The sequence below is a fragment of the Opisthorchis viverrini genome (genome assembly GCF_000715545.1).
Source record: "Opisthorchis viverrini unplaced genomic scaffold opera_v5_187, whole genome shotgun sequence".
NCBI classification, from domain to species: Eukaryota; Metazoa; Platyhelminthes; class Trematoda; order Opisthorchiida; family Opisthorchiidae; genus Opisthorchis; species Opisthorchis viverrini.
The window spans coordinates 590,973-613,513 of NW_008751845.1; the positions used below are offsets into that span (position 1 = coordinate 590,973).

The 22,541-nt window shown below is 43.4% G+C and overlaps 1 protein-coding gene across 1 annotated transcript in view; it reads left to right on the forward strand.

Annotated features, from left to right (window-relative positions):
• Positions 1–219: 219 nt before the first annotated feature.
• Positions 220–22,541, forward strand: part of T265_07836 (hypothetical protein) — a gene marked incomplete at both ends in the record, with an annotated part of 32,774 nt that continues 10,452 nt past the window's right edge. Inside the window, 10 exons of the mRNA XM_009173469.1 lie at positions 220–389; positions 425–539; positions 2,145–2,220; positions 3,810–3,966; positions 5,732–6,049; positions 11,055–11,193; positions 11,463–11,570; positions 12,851–13,024; positions 15,300–15,391; positions 17,505–17,567. Of these exons, the coding sequence (XP_009171733.1) occupies positions 220–389; positions 425–539; positions 2,145–2,220; positions 3,810–3,966; positions 5,732–6,049; positions 11,055–11,193; positions 11,463–11,570; positions 12,851–13,024; positions 15,300–15,391; positions 17,505–17,567 (1,412 nt within the window). The remainder of the gene's footprint in view (positions 390–424; positions 540–2,144; positions 2,221–3,809; positions 3,967–5,731; positions 6,050–11,054; positions 11,194–11,462; positions 11,571–12,850; positions 13,025–15,299; positions 15,392–17,504; positions 17,568–22,541) is intronic.

The following is a 22,541-nucleotide window of genomic DNA, read 5'->3' on the forward strand; positions in this document are numbered from 1 at the left end:
GGTGTAAGAATTCTGTGGGCAAGTGTCCATGTGGTGTTTAGCTGTCTGACAAAACCTCGAACCCCATTGTTTCCAACCATGACCTCAATTTGTTTTAGTACACCAGTTAGAATTACAGTGACCGTAGTCTAACTGCCGTTACTCCGAATCCTTCATTCGGGTGTGCAGCCGGGTTTGCGTCACCCCCGATTGGCCCTATTTGTGCACGGATGAAAAGTGATGACGCTGGATAATGATTCCAGAAGGTCTTCCACAAAAAATTTGACGAATGCCTTTGCGAGACGCGGTGCACTGAGGCAGAAAAATGTTACTGTAGTCAACGGCCATAAATTCGTCGCTAAGTTTTTCAAACAATTCACATTTTGTGGACACTGCAAAGACTTCATCTGGTAGGTTTCATCCTCTGGTGAATTACTCTTTTCAGGGGCCTCGGAAAACATGGTGTCCAATGTGAAGCATGTTGTTTTGCTGTACATAAGCGCTGCCACCAACTGGTTGCATTCAAATGCCCTGGCGTGGACCTAGGTCCTGCCGTTGATGTAAGTTAGTTCCCCTCATTACGTTGGAGCTCGATCCAGTCCGCAAGATGTCACAAGTTTCGAGTGCATACGTTTTCTAGTCCCACATTTTGCGACCACTGTGGCTCTTTGCTATATGGACTCCTTCAGCAGGGACTCAAATGTCAAAGTACAGTTAAACGACACTATCCAAATAATGATATTCCAGGCTGTGACATGAACGTGCACAAACACTGTGAAGCCAAAATACCTCGCCTCTGTGGCGTGGACCATACGGAGCGGCGCGGGCGAATTTATCTGAAAATACGATTACAGGGCCAGAGTTTGTTGGTTGAAGGTAAGGATGAAGCTGTGTTCTGCAATCAGTCTGTTTTTATGTTTCCATTGTCAGACTAATCAGATTTCCGGGGGTGGTTAAGGGGCTCTAGGAAGTGATGGGCGCTGTGGGATAGGAAAGGGTTGAACAGGAGATGAAAAATGGAAAATGGTAGACTCAAGTGGGATTTTCGCACAACTACCAAATCCACCATACAAAGCCCAGAGTTTTCCGCACCTTTCGTATCGGTTGTGGAGTGATGTCAAACGACGGGGGATTGTCGGAAACAGTCCGCTTTGCGTGTTCACAACAACTCCGGGTTTTCAAATAATAGTGTTTCTTGAGACATTCTTTATCGGGAGCATTAGGAACTGCTACCTAAAGGCCGTTCTGCCGGCAGACAAAGGGCGCACATGTCGTTTTATTGGCTTGAATGCCTCCGTGCTACGTTATCAATGTTTGCTTTCTTGCTCAAGTTAAAGAAACGCTGCGGTTTCCTTATTCACTTGCCAGAGTTCATCGTCACCGTCGTCACTTACATCAATACTAGTTGAGGACCCTGGTGCTTCACTGCCTAACCATGACAACATATTTGAACAATGCTTGATGGGAAGAAGAAATCGAATAGGGATTGGGACCTAGGGTTAGCCCACCACAAACATTTGAGGTACATACACCTCCAGCACTCAGTCAGATTATCAAGATAGGAAGTGACAGCATGATTCCTATTGACATTTGCTCCTCGACTATCCTTCAGTTTCTCCAGCCATGCACGGTGGGGGGCAATTGAAATCCATCCTGGGAGACGAACAGCAGCATTCAGACCTTTGTGACATCATTCTGTTCTACCGTGTCGAGTTCTGTCCACCCATACTCCGAATTAAGAACAGAAAACGATGCTCAGCAGGTAGTGATTTAGCATACGTAAAACATAAGCCACCTTGGCTTGTAGTGCTGAATGCATTTGGGCAAAGTACCTGCTGTTTCACTGAAGACTAGTTTTCCGATCCTATCCCAAATCTGTTCACTCCACCCGATTCAACCCATAGTTTTCAAGCATTAGTGGTCAAAGACCTGAAGGTATCTTAGATACCCTTCCTGAAGTGGTCAATTCATTCAACCCGCACTATAGTCTGATCTATGTGTTCTTTGAGACCCATTAATATGTATTTTTAGAGCAAATCTACAAACGCCATTTGGTCTTTTGTGATTCGTTTAACTTCGTCTATCACATTGCCATCGGAACTAATACAACCTCCGTGGTGCATATGGAGTTCCACGACTACCCGTGTTACTTCTTAAATTCTTAGGGGCATGCTCAGATACTGTACGTTCCGCAGCACGACTATGAGCGCGATGCACATACGAAAGGACTGGATGGATTAGGTCAGCTCGTATACTAACGCTCATGCTTCATGTTAGATGGCCCAGAGTTAGGAACGCGAATTTACTGACCAGAAGGTCCTTGGTTTGAACCCGACCTCTGCCTCTTGTTTCCTCCTATCTAGGCTTGGGAAACCTGGCCGTATCCCAGCCCTCGTGCCTCCTCTGGTCGCAATGGCAGGTAGGCACCGAAAGGGTACTACAGCTGAACGGCCTCCTGCTCTTAAAATTAGAACAATCTCAGGATATTCCAAGTCAACAGGATTTACGCCAGGAGAAACCTGAACAGCATGGTTTTAGAGACCTTCCGGAGTTTGCTTTATCTCATCAGTGACCAAACTTAACAAAATAAGTAGATTGAGCCCTGCTTGCAGGAAAGTTTTGGTTAGCTCCCTACACACTCACTTGCCTGCCAGTACATGAACGAAAACAGCACATTTTAAAAGAATTCCGGGGTATGCCATAGTTCGGTCAGTTTGATTTCTCTGTATTTGTCACACTCACGGCCAGTACCGTTTTTGAACATAGGTACTATTATTGACTCACCCGTTAGTTTGAACGGTTTGTTTCATCCAGAGCTCATCAGGTTGCATGAGTTTTAAAAGAAAGTACTAGACCGTAATGTACGTACAAGTCATAACGCATAATGTACTCTGCATCGAACACGTGTTTTTAATGTCCTACGGCTAATTGACTCTCTAACTTCACGCTAATACAACTCATAGCTTCTCGTACAGCTAAGTGAAGGGTGTAAAACACCGCAAGTTTTTGAATTCATGACAGGCTTGGGACATCCTCTTTGGGAAGTATCCGTTCTCCATCAATCCTCATCCCTTGTAAAAGGAAATACAACTACTCAAATTAAGCGATCTTGACGCACGTTTTATTACTCGCAGAGTAAATTGAATTGAAGGACTTTTTCACCTACGGGTGGTCTTGTCTGTTAAAGAGGTCCAAGGCATTTCGGAACACTCCGTTGATTTACTACCAGTTTGAGTTAGATTGTGTCGTGTAGGAAATCTATTTACGTCTCACATTGTTTAAAGAAATCATGTACACTAGTGAGTTACGGCGCTCTCGCATTTCACTGTGGCATCGTTTCCGTGCTTGGACTTTGTTTATGTGCATTTTAATGGTACCCAGGAAATCGCTATACAGAAAAAAGATAATTGATCTGTAAATGAAGAGACCATAGTGGGATGCAACATAAAACACCTGTTAGCTTTGGAAAGTGGCGCTTCAGAATGAGTCTTCGCTAAAGAAATCGTTTGTGGTGTTCCAGTTAGATTTGGCGTGCCGTGTTTGTGTTGCTTGCGCTTGATGTCACGTTTTGTGGGCAGCAGCCGTTTGAAATGTGGAAATGAATAATGGAACAACTTTTCAGGCTGTTTTGGGATGCCGCATTGGTTTTATACTATATATGATTTCCCCCCACTTTGTTGGGAACCGGTAACGGTTGTGCAACACGTATGCCAAGCATCGTTTCACTACGCAAATTCCAGTAATAGTTTAGTTTATGGTGCTTTGCTTTCAGTTTATACATATGAACACGTAAACTTTGTTCGTTTCTCATGTCTTCCCCAATAACCTAGTAAAGGAAGCAAAAAACCTCATTCCAATGGACCCGAACGGATTGGCGGATCCGTACGTGAAGCTACGCCTTGGTCCCTCTGATGAACTCAACCGCAAGTTTAAAACAAAAACCATCAAGTCTTCTCTGGATCCTGTTTGGGAAGAGGCGTTCACCATGTAAGCCTCTAATTAAATTTACTCACTGTATAGTTATCTCTGCAAAACACATTAGGGGAATTATGGTATTTAATTACTTCACAGTCTGTCAGCATTGCTTCGGAAGAGATGAGGTCTTTCGCATTTCTGTTCCATCGCAACGTACCGTGGTTTAACATTAGTATTTACTGTTGTAATGTTGATATGGTATTGATGAGGTATAGTGGTAAGGACTGGTACGTAAGAAATTTTTACTGTTGTATTTGTATCCAAATGCCGTAGTTGTATGCACGTATTGCCGAAGAATTACGCCGGAGCGTAGCACTCCGTCGAGGATTATCTCCGGGCCAGATTCATCATTTTTTCGGCGGTTCACCTCATTCGTTTTGTTCATTATGAAAACCCACGAAAAAAGCGAAACTCTAACCAGTGTTCATTTGTCTTCGTTACGCGGTTTGTTATTCCAACTGGAGTACCCGAACCGCTATCGAGGGTTGAATAAGATCTCAATCAAGATCTGACAGCAAGAGAAGTTTGCTGTTATTATCTTTAGCAGGTGATGCTCGGTAATCTATGGATTACATCAGTAGAAGCACAGCCCCTAAATAGGTCAGTGATTTTAAGCATTTCCAGATTTCCGAAAGGTTCAGAAGCGTCAGCTGTACCATAGTGTGGGCTAAAAGATGTTTGGTCTTGTTTTCTTGTTAAAACTAAAAACACCGGGCACAATTTCTTGATGGAAGCTCACTTGTGTGGTACAGGCGCTTAGGCTGTTTTGTAGCGAGAAATCTATCCTATTTATACACGAATGTTGTTCAGCTCAGCCAAAAACGTCACGGCATTGGTCATCTAGTGCAAGTTTGTTAATAATTGTCAATGAATGGGTTACATTGTCGGCGAAAAATATCGAAACAACGGGACTTTTCACTTTCTGTTCCTTGGAAGTTATTCGTAACGCCATAGTAAATACGAAACATATCTACCTACCTTTGAATGCTACACAAAGCTGCTCTAGGGAAATTCACTGCGGATAGATCTCTCTGGATCATGCTTCAGCATTAACTAACAACTCTACTTTTGGTAGTCAAATGGTTTCTGTCCGTGTTAGACCCGGATAAACTTCTGCTAGTCAAGGCATGAAAAAAATAAGAGGTGGAGGTAATTCAGACTAACCTTCCCTGCTTTGGAACCCCGAGTGCACAGCTCACCGGCAGACATGGAATTGGATCTTCGTGTTGGTTGGTCACTTCTTCTACATGGGTGTAATGGTTGACTGGTATGCCAAAATTGGTAATTTGAGGAATTTATGTTTTTACTGCCCAACCTTAGAGGATGTTTTTATACGGTAGTAAATCCGAAGAAGACCAGTGAATCGTTCGATTAACAGCTTCATTAAAAGACTGAGCTGCGGCGATCGTTGTCTTGCTGGGAATGATACCTGTGCATATCTGTTCAGGGTTGAAGGATCGAGTAAATTCTTCCAGCGAGCTCACTCACTCTATGAAGCATTAGCTGGTGGTACAAGAGCCCCAAGAAGAGGATTGATCATAGTAGAAAAGAACCATACCGCAAAATTTGCTTTCTAGATGAGGTGTTTCCTCTGAGGGGGAGCTCCTTGTGTGTGAGTACCATAGGTGACTACTGTTTTTGCGGATGGCTGGAATAACAAAAGGGCTGATCGTAAAGCTGATCATCCTCGTACTTAACCTGACCTGAATGGCAGTTCATCAGTATATCAAGACCTTTCGTCCACATCCACTGGATTTCTTTCTCCTGTATTCAACAGAAACATTCGCCCGGAGGATGATGCGAAACGATTGCAAATCGAAGTTTGGGACTGGGATCGCACGTCTCGTGATGATTTCATGGGCTCCTTATCGTTTGGGGTTACGGAGTTAGCAAGCAAACCGATTGACTGTTGGTTCAAATTGCTGGGGCAAGAACAGGGTGAATACTATTCCGTGCCGTGCACATCGGAAAATAACACACCGTCTTTCGCCGACCTTGCCGCACAATACGAGGTAATTGGCTGTTCAGATAGCGTGAATTCTACTTTTTCATTTCCTCTGCCTCAAGTCTGGTGGTTAGGCAGAAAGTATGGTAGGTGTGTCGTACTTACAGGGGCGGTTTCTTTTTTTATCCCCGTTCCTATCTTTATACTAACCTAACCGCTCCACTCTTGTGTAAATAACTGTCTTTTGCCCCTGTTCGTTCGTTACTGCTATGACTGTTTTTTTGTTTTATGTTATGGTATTCGGGAGAAATAACTCACCCTCGATAGATGAACTGATCACACTGCATAGGTTGTGCTGGCTTGGCCACGTGCTGCGTATGCCAGTCGACTGGCATCCTCGAAGGGCTCTTTTCATACAACCACGTGAAGGGTAGAAGAGAGCCAGAGGCGGTCAAACAATGACTTGGCATCGAAGTGTGAAAGTCATTACCAGCAAACTCAGCTGCGCTGGTCCTTGCCGTTTTCCTGAATAGCGACCCCGAGACGGGCCACATCAATGGCTAGAGACATTGTCAGACATGCCCCAGTCGCGCCCTCAATGGCGCTAGTGCACACAAGCTATTGCCTTCAATGCATATATCCTTTTTCGACCCCTCACTTGACAGCCCACTGACAGTGCTGGATTTATGCACCAATTTATCATCTCGCCTGCAATGCGCAGCTACCCACCCACCCCCAAAATCATCGGTGAACGAAACTGGGGCAGCTACAACCACTGCATGACGAGTATGCGGTTATTACAGCTGACAATGATGGTGATGATGATTCTTGTCTCCGTAGTTATACCCCCCGTTTTGCATATTTTGAGTAACTCAGATAAAACTAAGTCGAGATTTCAATCAATTGTCGGTACACTCACAACCCCACAAAGATAAGGAAAATATCGGTGAACGAAACTGGGGCAGCTACAACCACTGCATGACGAGTATGCGGTTATTACAGCTGACAATGATGGTGATGATGATTCTTGTCTCCGTAGTTATACCCCCCGTTTTGCATATTTTGAGTAACTCAGATAAAACTAAGTCGAGATTTCAATCAATTGTCGGTACACTCACAACCCCACAAAGACTAAGGAAAATCTAACAGCTGCACCCGAGGCGAATCATCAAGTGAAGCACCCTGAAGTGGAAGATTAAGGAACGAAAAGCGATCGGAACTAAGTTTGAACCCTCCAACACATCGATTAAAGATTTTGGCACCCACACTAGCCCATAAGAGTCGTTAATTGACACTCAACACTGATTTAGTCTGAAGAGAACCTACTGATTGATTTCTCGTCTGTCTTATAACCTGGCCAATTTTGTGACCTGCTCACTTGGCCTGATGAAGCTTTTGTGTCAAAAGCGAAACGTTGCCCAAATAAAAACTACCGACTGTTTACCAAGCTCTTCTGAAATAAGTCGAGATTTATTTTTCCCTTGCCATGGTGGTGGAGCAATGCATCAAATTACATCTTCTGTAAGTGATCGTCTCATAACAATACGTACAGCGTGATAAGTTTTACAAACTGGAATTCTTTTGAACATGCTTACCTTTTCTTATGTTTTTGGAATTTGCGGAGATCCTACTGCGCTCAACTTGACAATAGCCACTTTCACTTTGTTTTGTCACGTTGTGGCTTGTCCGCCGCGAATTTTTCAACAGCGACCATTGGATTGAAAAACAGGGCTTTCTTTGATAGACGGTGGTGTAACATACGTTTTACATGCACCAACTATCTTGATCTGATGAATCTGATAAACCTTATATGCTGTTCAAGCGAATACGACCCATAACCTAGTACCCGTTTATGGACGGTTTCATTACGTTAATGCTGCAGCCAGTCAACGCCTGCCATATTGTGCAGATAGCGGTGATGAAGACGTCCGAGGCATCCAGATTAAAGGAAAAAAGTATCATAGCCATGGAGTAGAACTGCTGGCACAGTCGTTTTGTAGGCAAGACCCTTTTACCTTTTGCCCTTCACCTCTTTTCTTACACCGAAGCTGAAGCACGTATGCACATATTGCTCGTGCCTTCGGTATACCTGCCATAAATTCATTTGTCACAGTCCAATCACGGCTTTTGAAACCGTCAAGCACCTATGGGCAAACCCAAGCTTCTTATTCTGAAACTTCGAAGAAATGCACGAAATCGGGATTTCTGAAGTATAAGACCTCGCACTTTCGAGGATGAAATCTGCATGCCGAAGCAAGAAAGCACTTCCGATAAATGATGAAACCTAGTCTTGGTAACCGATGTAATCTATTCATGCTGACATATGTGTCTTCAACGAGTCTTGACTGGCTTTTACAGTTGAAGATTAACTAGCGAACACAGATAAAAGCAGAATGCAGAAATGCGGGCAGCGTCCATAGGTTGATTAGCTCCATAAATTTGCACTGTCCGATGGTTGCTCAAGAATGGATCGTTTGGCCCGGAAATGCAGCATACCTACCTATGTGATAGTTTTGCAGATAGTTCTGCCTGTCACCAGATTTCCCTGTAATTTAAAATCAAAAGTAGTATTTCTTAGAATAACCTAAAGTCTGTCTCTACATCGTCCTTTGTTTTCTCCACTTGAACGACCATTTCTCAACTGCCCGTATAGCAGACTTTTGGAATGCGATTCAATGTCGTACATTTCACATGGCCTTTTATGAAGTAAGATAGTCTTATGAAGAACTTGAATTCCGTGAGACCACTGTGTGCTTACGATCTTTCGCAGACATAGTAAATGAAATCGACAAAGTATTCGGATATTACTATACTACACCATCCATGTCTCGTTGCCGTATAGAAGTGCAGACAGCACGACTCACCACTGTCTACACTATCTGTTCACTCGCTCCAAACACGTTTTTGCAAACACGACGCCAGCCCTCGATATTCGCGAGTTCAGCTTTTCGTTAACCCTTTGTTCAGTGGTCAATGTTTCAGAGATGGCCGTGCGTTCCTTGTCTGGGCTAGAGATAGCTCTGTGGTTAAAACGCGAACTTACAGCTCGGAAGATGTGTATTTCGAACCCAACCACGGCTTATCGACTGTTCCTCTCTAGTTTTGGGCAACCTAGCACTATCTTAGCCCTCTTACTACCCTCGGGTTACATGACAGCTACTTAACGAAAGAGTGTTACAGCTGAACGGTTATTTTTTGTCATTAACTTTGAAATCGTTCTTTTTTGAACATTAAAATGGCTGCGTTGAAAACAGTGGCTTGTGGAATTGAATGCACCTGCAGAAACACTGGTATTCTTAATCTCTCTTGATCTTAATTGTTGTTTCGCAAGCTCCAGCAGCAGTTGTGTGGAAAAGGGGAATCTACCTGTGTAGACAGTGTGGACGACTTATAGGACAGGTGTGCGACACTGTGGAACTTGTTTGCTGCTCCCGTGAAGGCTCATGCCAAATCAGAAGTGTCACCGTTCGCTTGGTACCACAATTTAAACACCGCCTGACCGATTTGACATTTTGCAGAAACGATTCCCTGGAATTGAACCCCGTATCTTCATTAACATCCCGTGTGTCGTTGAATTGGATGGCTGTTGTCAGGTGTTGAGTGCGAATTTCGCTGGTGTTAACGGAATTGGCAGCCATTCATTTGGGGGGAGCTGTTTTAAGTCTACCTAATGGAGCTAACTTACCGAGCCGCTGATTTATTCTGTTCTTGATTTCTCTCTGATCTTAATCCCTTACCAGTAGTGAAACAGTCAAAATGTCCCGTTACAGGGAATTACTGCTTGAATTCTGTCCGGCATGCCCATTAACAATGCATTTTATTCTTTCATCTTCAGGCCGGGATGGTAAGTGAACGTATTGATGTAGCATGATTTTCCACGTTGTTTTGTAATTCCTTACTAGATTTTCTTGGATAATTGGCCTGGTGCCATAGTTTGGTATTCGATAATCCGATAATACAGTTACCTGCATTCCGAAACGGTCAAACCAATGTTTTCAGCGGCAAGCAAAATATCTCGGTGGCACTTTTATGCGACATATTGTTCTGGACTTATATGTGTGTGCTAGTTTGTGGACAATTCTTCATTCTTTGTGGGATATTGGTTATACACCAGCGAATTATTCAGAACGACGGTTGCTGTGTACATAACGGACAGGCAAAAGGGTTAATTGAAGTTGTTGAGTGGGCGTGTTTGTATAGGTTTGGGATAAGACTGGCCATAAAAGACTTGGTGCGCCCAATCCGACAGGTGTTTGTTTACTCAACCCATAGTAAGACTGATGCATACATCTGGATGTGGGAATACTTAATGCTGTCGTTTGTCGTGGGTTGACTGGAGAATAGAATACTTGAACAAGACACCACAGTAGTCATTATCACCACCATCAAGGGGCGACTTTCATTTCATTCTGTGAAACTGTTAACCTGGCCAAATCCCCCCCCCGCCACTCAGTTGGGACTCCGTGGAAATGCCACCAGAGACTGCCATTTAATAGTTCCCTAATTTTGTCGCGCTTATTTTTCACTTGGTGTTTTTCAACCATTTATCAAATTAATATTCCTGTAACTTCTGAAGGTGACTTGCGATAGCTGTTTGCTGGATAAAACTCATTTTCCGAAGCTTAGAATGAGGTTATGATGCATATATGACCACCGAAATATATGTATATATATATATAACTATGCATTATCTATGGAGGAAAATGTTGGTAGCTCATGTAGCGCAGATGTTCGTTAGTTCGTTCGCTGAGATGGGCAATTTGATCACAAACGTTTCATCACCATCGCTAGGCATCACTACGCTCTCTAACAACGCACTGATGATGTCACCTCGATTGGTGATGAAACGTTTGCAATCAAATTGCCCAGCTCAGCGAACGAACTAACGGCCATAATCCACTATTACTTATCAATATACATGTATATGTACGTACATATACATTTAACATAAATACACAATGTTGTACACATATCCCTGCATAAGGTACTCTCATCCTTCATGAGTTCTCGAATTCTCGGCACATTTTAATGTCTGCTCTTCTGTCACTGCATCCGCGGGTGTTGTCGACTAAGCCAAGACTCACCCGTAACTGATGTCCCCAGTAAGGGCTGTCCAGGAGTTTTCATCAACCCTATGAATAGTGTCATATGACAGACTAACGTCTCGTTTCTTGTCTGTACGACAGGCCAACGCCGAGAACCTGTCAGATCCTGTGACGACGAAGAGTCGGGATGTCGTTCGAGCTACGGATTTCAAGTTTATCAAAGTATTGGGGAAAGGAAGCTTTGGAAAGGTATGTGTGTCAATCGTTAATCATGTCCATCATGTCGAATCTCAGTGGTGAGGCCTTTACAATAGTTTTTTTTTAAATTGTGTCTTATCGACGTTGTCTCGGCACATTTTGATGTCTGCTCTTCTGTCACTGCATCCGCGGGTGTTGTCGACTAAGCCAAGACTCACCCGTAACTGATGTCCCCAGTAAGGGCTGTCCAGGAGTTTTCATCAACCCTATGAATAGTGTCATATGACAGACTAACGTCTCGTTTCTTGTCTGTACGACAGGCCAACGCCGAGAACCTGTCAGATCCTGTGACGACGAAGAGTCGGGATGTCGTTCGAGCTACGGATTTCAAGTTTATCAAAGTATTGGGGAAAGGAAGCTTTGGAAAGGTATGTGTGTCAATCGTTAATCATGTCCATCATGTCGAATCTCAGTGGTGAGGCCTTTACAATAGTTTTTTTTTAAATTGTGTCTTAGCCATCGACGTTGTGGCTGACTCTCCTTGCAGGATTTGACTGAGTGACTCGAATGATATTGCTCTGTTTTCTTATCTAAAAACCTACCAGGAGTGCAAAACCTACCGGACTGACATTGCTTACATTTAATGTTTGCTGTGCGACTGCAGCTTTTTTTACAAATCTCTCTCGTGGGTTTGGTTTGTGATACAAAAGCCTCAGAATACGCTACTTAATTATGGTTCAGATGGCTCAGTGGTTAGAACTCGAGTTCGCTGACCGGATTTTCCGTGGTTCGAACCCGACCTCTGCCTCTCGACTTCCCCTGTCTAGACCTAGGCAACCTGGCAGTATCCCAGCCCTCATGCTTCCTTCTGGTGATATGGCAGTTAGGCGCCAAAAGGTTGCTGCAGCTGAATGATTATTATTAGTTTATTATTATGGTAGTTTGGTTGAAGAATAGCATGACACGAGACAAGATATCATCAACATGGGTGTTATCACACCTAATAAAACGTCTATTTGACCAGGGGATTTGTTATTGATACTGGTCCGCGGTTTCCTTAGTTTCCGGGCCAAATTTTCCGGAGATTTGGTTTTAATTTGTCACAGTACAGGGTAAACGGTATTTGAATTCGCTGATTTATATACTTTTGGTAGAAATGAAATATTCGAAACACTATAGTTTAATAGTTTTCTACACAGTGCCTTTCGAAAGATGTTCTCAGAGATTGCATTCACCCACACCCTTGTTGGGAAGGATAAATTCAATAGTGTGGTAAGTGTGGGGTATTTGATTCCTTTGATCATCATAGATGCTCGTTCACACAAACTAACGCAGGACAAGTGTTATCCCTTCTTTATTGATAAAGAGCAGCTCCAAATAGAGATCGCCTTATGCGTACCTCAAGGATCATCTTTATAGTTTGAAGATGACTGTACTGTATTTTAACAAGGTATACGGGAAACCAGATGAGGATTAGACAACCTTACTGAGCAGGAACGGGCATGTTTGGTCACCCTCACTGTGATCCCCACCGTTTGTACTATTTTCTATGGACTCTTTCTCTACAATGTACCTTCCTGGTGGTTGGATATTTTCCTCCATGTTTTTCTTGAACTAAGAAACATGTCCACTGTGGAAAGTCCGAATATGTTGGTAAAGTTCAATTTGTTAAATTCTCGACTTCTTGTTTCTTCACTTGTACTGAAAGGTTTTCCTAGCCGAGCGGAAGGATACCGATGAAGCGTATGCCGTCAAAATTCTTCGGAAAGACGTCATCCTTCAAGATGATGATGTGGACTGTGTCATGGTGGAGAAACGAGTTCTGGCTCTTCAGAGGAAGCCTCCGTTTATTGTACAACTCCACTCTTGTTTTCAAACTATGGTAGGTGTTACGATACAACACACTGAATCAAGAGTTGTGTTTTTTATCGAACCCGATTAGCGAGTGCGGATTGAGTATGGCGTTACGTTTATGTTTTGCGCTCAATTTTATCTCATCCATTTGCTTCGAGTGGCCTGCACCATCTCAGTAGACATCCAAAGTCATAAATTACCACTGTCGCTGTTTTGGATTACTTCTCATGTGTTGGTCGACTGAAAATCAGAACAACACTGCTTCAATTGAAAGTCTGAGGCCTTGCGTACCAGTGTTTTTGTTGCATTCCCAATGCTGACGAATACAGGGAACGAGAAGCAAGCCTGTGGTTTCTCGAAATTGTCCACCGTTTTTCCTGGATCAACTTGGTGCCTCTCTTGTCTGTATTATCAAGGGGTCCCAGCGTGGGAGCTTGCTATACTACCAACTTATCTTGTGTTCTTCGATCTCAGTACACCTGGACCAAAATGAACGCTGTGAAGAAGGATGTACGAATTCTGCTTTCCGTAGGTGATGCAACTTGACCTTTAGCAGGATGGATCATACATCAAACAATTAGCAGCCCTCAGAGCTTGCTTTTGCAAGCAAAACAGGGGGACATAAAACGCCTTGCAGAATTGGCCAATGTCAGTTTTTCCGTTCGCGACGTTGAGCATCAGCTGTTGCTCCTTATGTTAGCTGCACTGTCCGGCCACCGGAATTATGGGGAGAAGCTGTTAAATAGATCTTCATTCTGGTTTCCAACCTGCTTCCAGACTACGAACTTTTCAAGGCAGTCAAGCATCGCACCAGTCACACCTGTACTGTTATCTAGTGAGCTGCAGATGCTCGATGAACAGCCGTTCATGCACCGGATTAACCAGAACACTATCTGCGTAGTATTTCTCTAGGCACACACGACTTGACCTTTTAGAGCCGAGAACCTGAAGACTGGTGTTGGTCACTCACTGGTGTTCAGCAATTAATGATACGCGAATCTCTCAAAAAACAAACAGGCAAAGGGAAGCCTCGTGACCTGAGGGAGCCCACGTACGTCTGGCGCGAGTAAAATAGAGCTCAGGTCGTAGACCATTTGGAGGTTCAAATCTTCCCCGTCACAGTCGATGCTGATGCTTAAAATCCGAGTGTCTGTTTCATCCGTGGAAATGACATTCAATAACAAAAGGTACCAACTTTGCGCAGTTCGCCTCAGCAACCACCCATGACAACAATAGAGTCACCTCATAGTCAAGCCCATAACTACTGTGCTTTTACATTAAACTTCTCAGAGGAAGAGTTTTACAGAATTCCATTTCGACTGGAGTTAGTTATGCCTGTTTGGACGTCATTGATTTAATCTACTCTGGTTTACTCAAGCTCACTTATTCGCCATTCTTTTATGATGAAATTGGTCAATTCACCCTCAGTCCATGTGTTCATAAAGATGGATTCTGATGTCTTCAGAAGTAGCCTTTTCGGTTTAGTTTATCCCACCTCACTTGATTCATACAGTAGGATAAGCCTTTGTTACTGTGCAATTCCTTGGCACATTAATAGCTCGAAAATTAGTTTCAACAGCCTTTCAGGTTGCGAAACAAGTCGCTTTCTTACCAACTCTAACATTGGACTACGTTTGGGCCATTTGAAGCCATAGTCTTTCCCTTGACGGAGCAGACTGCCAGCCGATTGGCCATGTTTTCGAAGGTCGTTAATTTCTAAATTCGCTGGCGTGGATCAGTTTTTCACGCTTCAGTTTATTCTCCCAAACCGCAAACGCCTGTCATACGAACTTGGATCGCACAGCAACATACCTTACGCAGTTATTTGATCATTCTCCTCCTAGACGTTGTTGGACTGTTGCTTTCTCTTGATTTCACTTTTCTGGTTCTGACTAGCCCAGTAGTTGCCAGTTGGTACTTTTTCGAGGATGAATTGATTCTTCATCAAGATTGTTAATAATATGAGTCATACTCCATAATTACCTAGCGCATGCACAGGTCAGCGGTCGGCGATAGACCGCTAATAGTGGTGCGTACCTTACAACACCATGCGTTTGTGCAGAACATTCTTGACTGGATCATGCAAAGCCTGAGTACAAGATAGGACTTTCTGCTATGCGTGGTGCTCATGATACCCAGGGCTTGCAGCATTTCTCCCCTTGTTCGACTTACAAAGTAATTGACTTAGGTAGTTGGATAGATCGTCCAACATTCTTCGCCATTGGCGTGTAATTGGTATTAGGATTGGAATTCGATCATTGACCTCATCAACTGATGTCCGCTCTTGCCTTCCCGAATTGCAGGATCGCTTGCATTTTGTGATGGAATTCGTCGCAGGGGGTGATCTAATGTACCGAATTCAAAAGGAAGGAAAATTCAAAGAACCCGTTGCCTGGTAAGTGTCGTCGTTACAATAGCCTCGTTCGTTTGAAGGAAGAATGTAGACTGCTAAGGTTTCAGACCGAGCACTTCCTTTCCATAAACTCCCACCACCGAAACGTGAAATATTATTTTATGATAAAGTGTAAGGGAGAAAATCCTTGTTTGAATGAACTGGGAATAATTGATGAGCCGCGCATTTTCATAAAACTGAAAGTTTTTGTTCCAGCTCGGTTCCGGAACTCAGTAAACTTAGTAAACAGCCTCAACCTTTAAAGAAGTTTACCATGATTTTGGCTCTTTGTTAAACTTATTTAAACTGGGATTGGCCACAGGATCATTCCTGGTTTGAGAGACCTTGTGGTCACCCGTGGTGGTGACCATCTTCTTCACTGACTACCGTCTCAGCTGACCGTGCGCAGGTCGGTTGAAAGTGACCCTTGTTAACATGCGGACAAGGCAATGAAGAAGCTGATCAAAGTCATCTGCAGGACATATATCGGTGCCTAATTTTACACACAACATTACCCTTTGTACGCTATCTGGTGGCTTGTGACACGTCTACCTACTCTTGTCACTTCAACAGCAACGTGCACTGTCGCATTCACTCGCTGCGGCCGAGTGCATAATGTCACGAGATCTACACGTTCACTGGCTTTGCTCGTTTCGTGTGTGAAACCGAAGGACTGAATTCTAAGTATGGAGAACCACACTGCAGCCATGTCTTTGGGTCGGAAATGACAATGATGCTTGTGATATTTGAAGCCTAAAACTGTGAGGTATCCGACAGATATCGCCTATCGAAGATATGATAGTGTGGTGGGAGTGCCAGGGGTGGAGTGTTTCTGCGGTAGCATGCAGGCCCAAAAGTAAAAGCGCACCGTTGCCAGAGGTCGAATTAGTTTGGCACCATGGTGTGCTATTAATTGATGACGCAAGTGAGTCAGAGCTGTATTTTAGGGGTACTAGACTGCAAACAGCTGAGTGAGAATTCAGCAGAGGTACACAGTTACGGCAGAATATCCAGTTGCCTTATGAGTCAATACAATGTATTATGCAGAACAAGTTTAGGACGAAAAAGCAGCTGTTGTTGAGGGGACAGAATTAAATGAAAGTAGTTCACATGATTAAATTCACCATTTGAAAGCCACTCTAGTGAGATCGCCCAAAAACGGTGAGACCAACGTGTGTCATCAAGTATGCGTGTTAGTTATTGAACGTTAACGACGGAAGGCAGGCAAAACACATCACTGGTACAGGAGTTGGAGTTTGAACTGTTGGTTTATTTGTTGACAAAAGACAAATTCTCAAACCTCACTTTTGGCTTAGTTATTGAACGTTAACGACGGATACAAGGCAAAACACATCACTGGTACAGGAGTTGGAGTTTGAACTGTTGGTTTATTTGTTGACAAAAGACAAATTCTCAAACCTCCAACACTTTTGGCTTGCCTTCAGCGTTTAGTGGCTCGCCGTGGGCAGTCTCACCAGTTGATTCGACAGATAAACGCCTGCGGAGCGTGTTCGTTGCCAGCCTTCGGAGTTACTGGGATAGTCTGTTTATATCTAGGTAGTGGTGGTGAACGTTTCTATCCTGTACGTCCTTTTTCAACCATCCTTTTAGCTTGACTTCGGTGACACTTACCTCGAATGCGCTGTACATTCGAGGAAGGTTGGCAAGGATCGGAGTTAGACAGCGTGCGAAGAGACTTCTTTTTTCCTGGAATGAATGTACTTCAGCCAGCTTTGTAGAGCAAGCGAAACTTATGGATGTCTCTTAACCTTAACAGTTCTCTGCAGAGCCATTGGGGCATAGGATTCGGGGTGCAGTTCAAAACTAAGGGCATCCCATGTCATCCAACCACTGTTACTTAGAGTATAGTCGCGTCGGTGACGGGAAGATGAGTTTTTCCTTCTCAACTAATCAACCTTACTTTAACCTGTATAGTTAGCGAACTTGTGATAGTAGTGTTGGTAGCAAATTGGGTATTTAGTAAAAAGACAGTCTAAATTGATTTCAGAGGAATAGTCCACAGTAATCGATGTAAACTTGTTGCCAAGTTAGGTGATTGCGATCTTCTCAACAGTATAAACAGTGCAACTTCTTTTCTGCGTCCCTTTTTTAACAGTTTCTACAGTGCCGAGGTCGCCATCGGGCTGTTCTTCCTACATGACCGAGGAATAATTTATCGGTTAGTTGCTTAACTGAGTTCCATTGGAAGGGAAGTAAATCTATTCGTAGCGGAAACTATACAATTTGTTTTAATATTTTGTTGTCACGCACGTCTCTTCCTTCCTGCTACGTACCCTAACTACAACTTGCACGAAATCAAAGTTCAGCTTACTTTAAGCTTGAGATAGCTTAGTGGTTAAGACGCGAACTTGGTCCTCGGAAAGTCCGTTCGAGCCCAACGCTGACATCTTTACCGCTCCTGCTTAGGCTTGGGTGACCTGACAGTACCTCAGGTGACTAGGCACCGCAAGGGTACTATAGCTGAACCGTTATAGTAGTAATAATATTATTATTAGGAATGCACAAGGTGCTCATTGGTGCGATCGACAGACGTTAATTGTCTGTTAATTGGTCCAGTGTTTCTTGATCTCTGTATATGCAAACTCGATGGCGTTTGCATATTCAACTTCCGCGATGTAAAACTTTTCGGATATTGTCATGGGTAGCAATGACGCACCGAACGAATCCATTTTATAAAAGTGCCTCCGTCAACGATACATCTTATGTGGGATGTTTTCAAGTGTACTCCACATTTTTCATTAATTGGGCATAAGAAGCTTATCTCTCAACTAATAATGTGGTTTCAAAATAGCATTCACCTCATGAGGCCGTTTCTGCTAGGAAAACAGATACTTCCAACCGAAGCTCAAAACCTGCGCAATTTACCCGAATCAAGTCAGATTCTCAAACATTGACCTCACAAGTGGGAGACTCCAATTCAATTTGAAAAACCATTCCTTATCCACATAGTAAAGTGATATGATTCTGCACACAAAATATCTACGCTAAATGGTGATGGATTCATATTGGGGGACGATACCTGTAATGAAAAAATATGTGAAAGGGAAAAGATATTGGTCGAAACGCTCCCCAAATTAGTGTAAGAAACGGTAAATTTTGTGTCTGGAAATTATTTTCCCATTTTCACTGCATAATCTGATTGACAGCTCGGCGGGATTGAACTTCCCCGCTGTTTACCGAACCGCTCTTGTTTCGTTCGAGTTGTTTTTTTAACAGTTTCTACAGTGCCGAGGTCGCCATCGGGCTGTTCTTCCTACATGACCGAGGAATAATTTATCGGTTAGTTGCTTAACTGAGTTCCATTGGAAGGGAAGTAAATCTATTCGTAGCGGAAACTATACAATTTGTTTTAATATTTTGTTGTCACGCACGTCTCTTCCTTCCTGCTACGTACCCTAACTACAACTTGCACGAAATCAAAGTTCAGCTTACTTTAAGCTTGAGATAGCTTAGTGGTTAAGACGCGAACTTGGTCCTCGGAAAGTCCGTTCGAGCCCAACGCTGACATCTTTACCGCTCCTGCTTAGGCTTGGGTGACCTGACAGTACCTCAGGTGACTAGGCACCGCAAGGGTACTATAGCTGAACCGTTATAGTAGTAATAATATTATTATTAGGAATGCACAAGGTGCTCATTGGTGCGATCGACAGACGTTAATTGTCTGTTAATTGGTCCAGTGTTTCTTGATCTCTGTATATGCAAACTCGATGGCGTTTGCATATTCAACTTCCGCGATGTAAAACTTTTCGGATATTGTCATGGGTAGCAATGACGCACCGAACGAAGCCATTTTATAAAAGTGCCTCCGTCAACGATACATCTTATGTGGGATGTTTTCAAGTGTACTCCACATTTTTCATTAATTGGGCATAAGAAGCTTATCTCTCAACTAATAATGTGGTTTCAAAATAGCATTCACCTCATGAGGCCGTTTCTGCTAGGAAAACAGATACTTCCAACCGAAGCTCAAAACCTGCGCAATTTACCCGAATCAAGTCAGATTCTCAAACATTGACCTCACAAGTGGGAGACTCCAATTCAATTTGAAAAACCATTCCTTATCCACATAGTAAAGTGATATGATTCTGCACACAAAATATCTACGCTAAATGGTGATGGATTCATATTGGGGGACGATACCTGTAATGAAAAAATATGTGAAAGGGAAAAGATATTGGTCGAAACGCTCCCCAAATTAGTGTAAGAAACGGTAAATTTTGTGTCTGGAAATTATTTTCCCATTTTCACTGCATAATCTGATTGACAGCTCGGCGGGATTGAACTTCCCCGCTGTTTACCGAACCGCTCTTGTTTCGTTCGAGTTTTTGTGAATACTTATTTTCACTACAAATATATCGATAGGTTGTAAGGATGTATTCACTAACCGATTAAAGAGTGAAATGTTTCAGCCTATTTGCAGTTTTTGGAACGATTACTAATGGATTCACAGAGTGCTTGTTTGGAATCCGTTCTTCACGGGCCCACTCCCAAAGTTTGAGCGGCCTGCTACTGAAGATTCGTAATTCTAACATGACTCACGATGTTTTCTAATGTGTCACAACAAAAATTCGACTTGAAAGAATTCAACCAAACACAAGCCAGGCAATGTAACTCGTAGTTCATGTTTTCATGATTGTTCACATGCGATTATCATTAGAATTTAGCTATGCCTGCATTTAGAGGATCATCTTGTTTGTAATTCATCATCATCATCATCATCATCATCACCATCATCATCATCATCGACAGCATGATATCAGTGTTCAACACCGATGCTTCACTGCCGTGCAACCATAATTTATTTGAAACGTTTATTGTAAAGAAATAAATAAAGTTATGGAACACATTATTCTCATGTTACGAATCATTCCATAAGGTAAAGGTGGACGATTCGTGTGTGAAACTCCAGTGCATAAAAGTGACGTAGAGCGGGCGTCCTGAACAGCTCGGTTGGTAGAGAACACGCCTGCTTGGTGATTCAAGATCGTACACAAGAATGTCATCCCACCTCCTTACTTCTTATTTTAGAATCAATCGAATATCCGTCTACCATCCCACCGTCTGCACCATTTACCTCTTTTGATTATCTCAACGATATCACTATCTGGATCATGAGATCATTGAGGGATCATTGGATCATTGGATCATTGTGGGAGTCGCACAGGAGACTCCTTGATCAGCTGTGAAAACCGCGTTCTAGCTCCTACAGTTTGGTTCACGGTAATTTGGAGAGGTGGGTAGATAGCTGTGTAAACAGAGGATTGATAGTGGACGTTTAATTGGGGAGATTGGGAAGGGAGCTATGCATTGAAGGTAATAGTTTAGATGCGCGAGCGCCATTGAGGGCACGACTGCGCCATGTTTGACAATGTCTATAACCATTGATGTGTCTCGCCCTAGGGTCCCCATCCAAACAGAAGGCAGTGGACAGCACAGCTGTTTGCGGGTAATGACTTTCACCCTTTGTTGCCAAATCGTTTTCTCGACCTAAAGCTTCCACCTTGACGTGGTAGTTGGGCTTGAGTGCTGCAATGTTCCCGCTGGCTACACTGGTTGGAACTTCGTTCCACAAGATTCCGGCATGCCAGGAAGGCCAAAGGGGAGCAGTTAGATCAAGAGCAGTGAGACCCTGTACTATGAGTAATCGTGCTACGAAGTGGTCTGGGGGTAAAGTCGTGCTGTCTTCTGAGATAAGAGTGTGAAGGCAGGAGGGTTTTCCCCCTTCATCTTCGAAGAACTACCAACGGTAGCTCAACAGTATCGATCTGAGCTTGCTGAACAACGTTATAGTAAACCGATACTGTACCGATGTAACGGTGGATACTACTGATGGAGTATGCGAGTAATATGTTTTCTCGTAAATCCGCCTTGCGTCTCTCGAAAAGTGAGATCTATTACGGAACTTGTGGAGTCGCATTTGCTTGCATTTGATGAACAGTCAATGAATATCCACAAAAGTGGATAGGGGCGAGATGGATCAAGTGGTTAGAGCGCGAATTTACTGACCGGAAGGTCCGTGGTTCGAACCCGACCTCCGCCACTCGACTTCCCCTGTCTAGGCTTGGGAAACCTGACAGTATCCCAGCCCTCGTGCTTCCTTCGGGTGGTATGGCAGCTAGGCACCGAAAGGGCGCTACAGCTGAACGATTTATTTTTTTATTTATCCACGAAAGTTCATGAAGACTCGATCAAGGAGAAGATGGATATTCACTTTTTGTAAACAAGATACATATGAGAGTTTTGCTTCCCTGCCCAATAGTCTGTAACTGTTCACTTGGCGTTTTCTAGTGAATAACTCCGCAGCGAAGGCCTTCTTCTTTTCACCGGTAGTGAGTACGTGGATGAAGCATGGCAACATGTGAAATAAACTATGTTAGTGGTCTTCAGTGCTGTCTGTCCGACGTCTCCGATACACTGAAACTATCACTGCATGTCGTCCAGATCCCTAACCCTGATTGATTCCAGGAAGTATATACTAGCTGGAAAAGAGTACGATGGCGTGAGCGAATTCGTAAAACACCAAACAGTGGAGTGCCTAAGGAAAGACTGAAAGCTTTGAAAGCTCGGGAGCTGGAGAGGGCTTTTGCTACCGGAAATAGCCCTACCCCATATCAGCTGATACGACCGATTGGCCCTAGGGAGGCAACATTCAATGAAACGATCTAACTGGTGTCATCGCAGGACCTACGAAGCTAACTGCAACTTTTTTGAGTAGGTTCGTGTGAAAGAAGTCAAGAGTAAGTAGAGATGCGGTAAATGCACCAATCATCCGGTTGAAACCCCTCTTGGTTCTCTGATATTCACTGTTCGCCAGCTATAGTGAGGGTGTGCAAACGTGACCCACTGAATAGTTCAGAAATGGTATAATAATGCTCCGGCATTTAAATTTTGGTTATCGAAATGACTTGCAATAAAAATCTTTGCAATGAAATCGGAATTGAAAGTCTATGCAAACACCCACCCAACTATTTCGAATTTATAGCTTTGATTTGAGTTCGGATCGCGTTACCTGCTTATCGATTTTTAATCTGACACGTTGTTACTTCCGGAAGCGAGGGGTCGGGGAACTAGCTGTTAACAATGTTTAAATCTCTCGGTGAGCAATGAAGCTGAAATCACGCTGTGGTGCTTA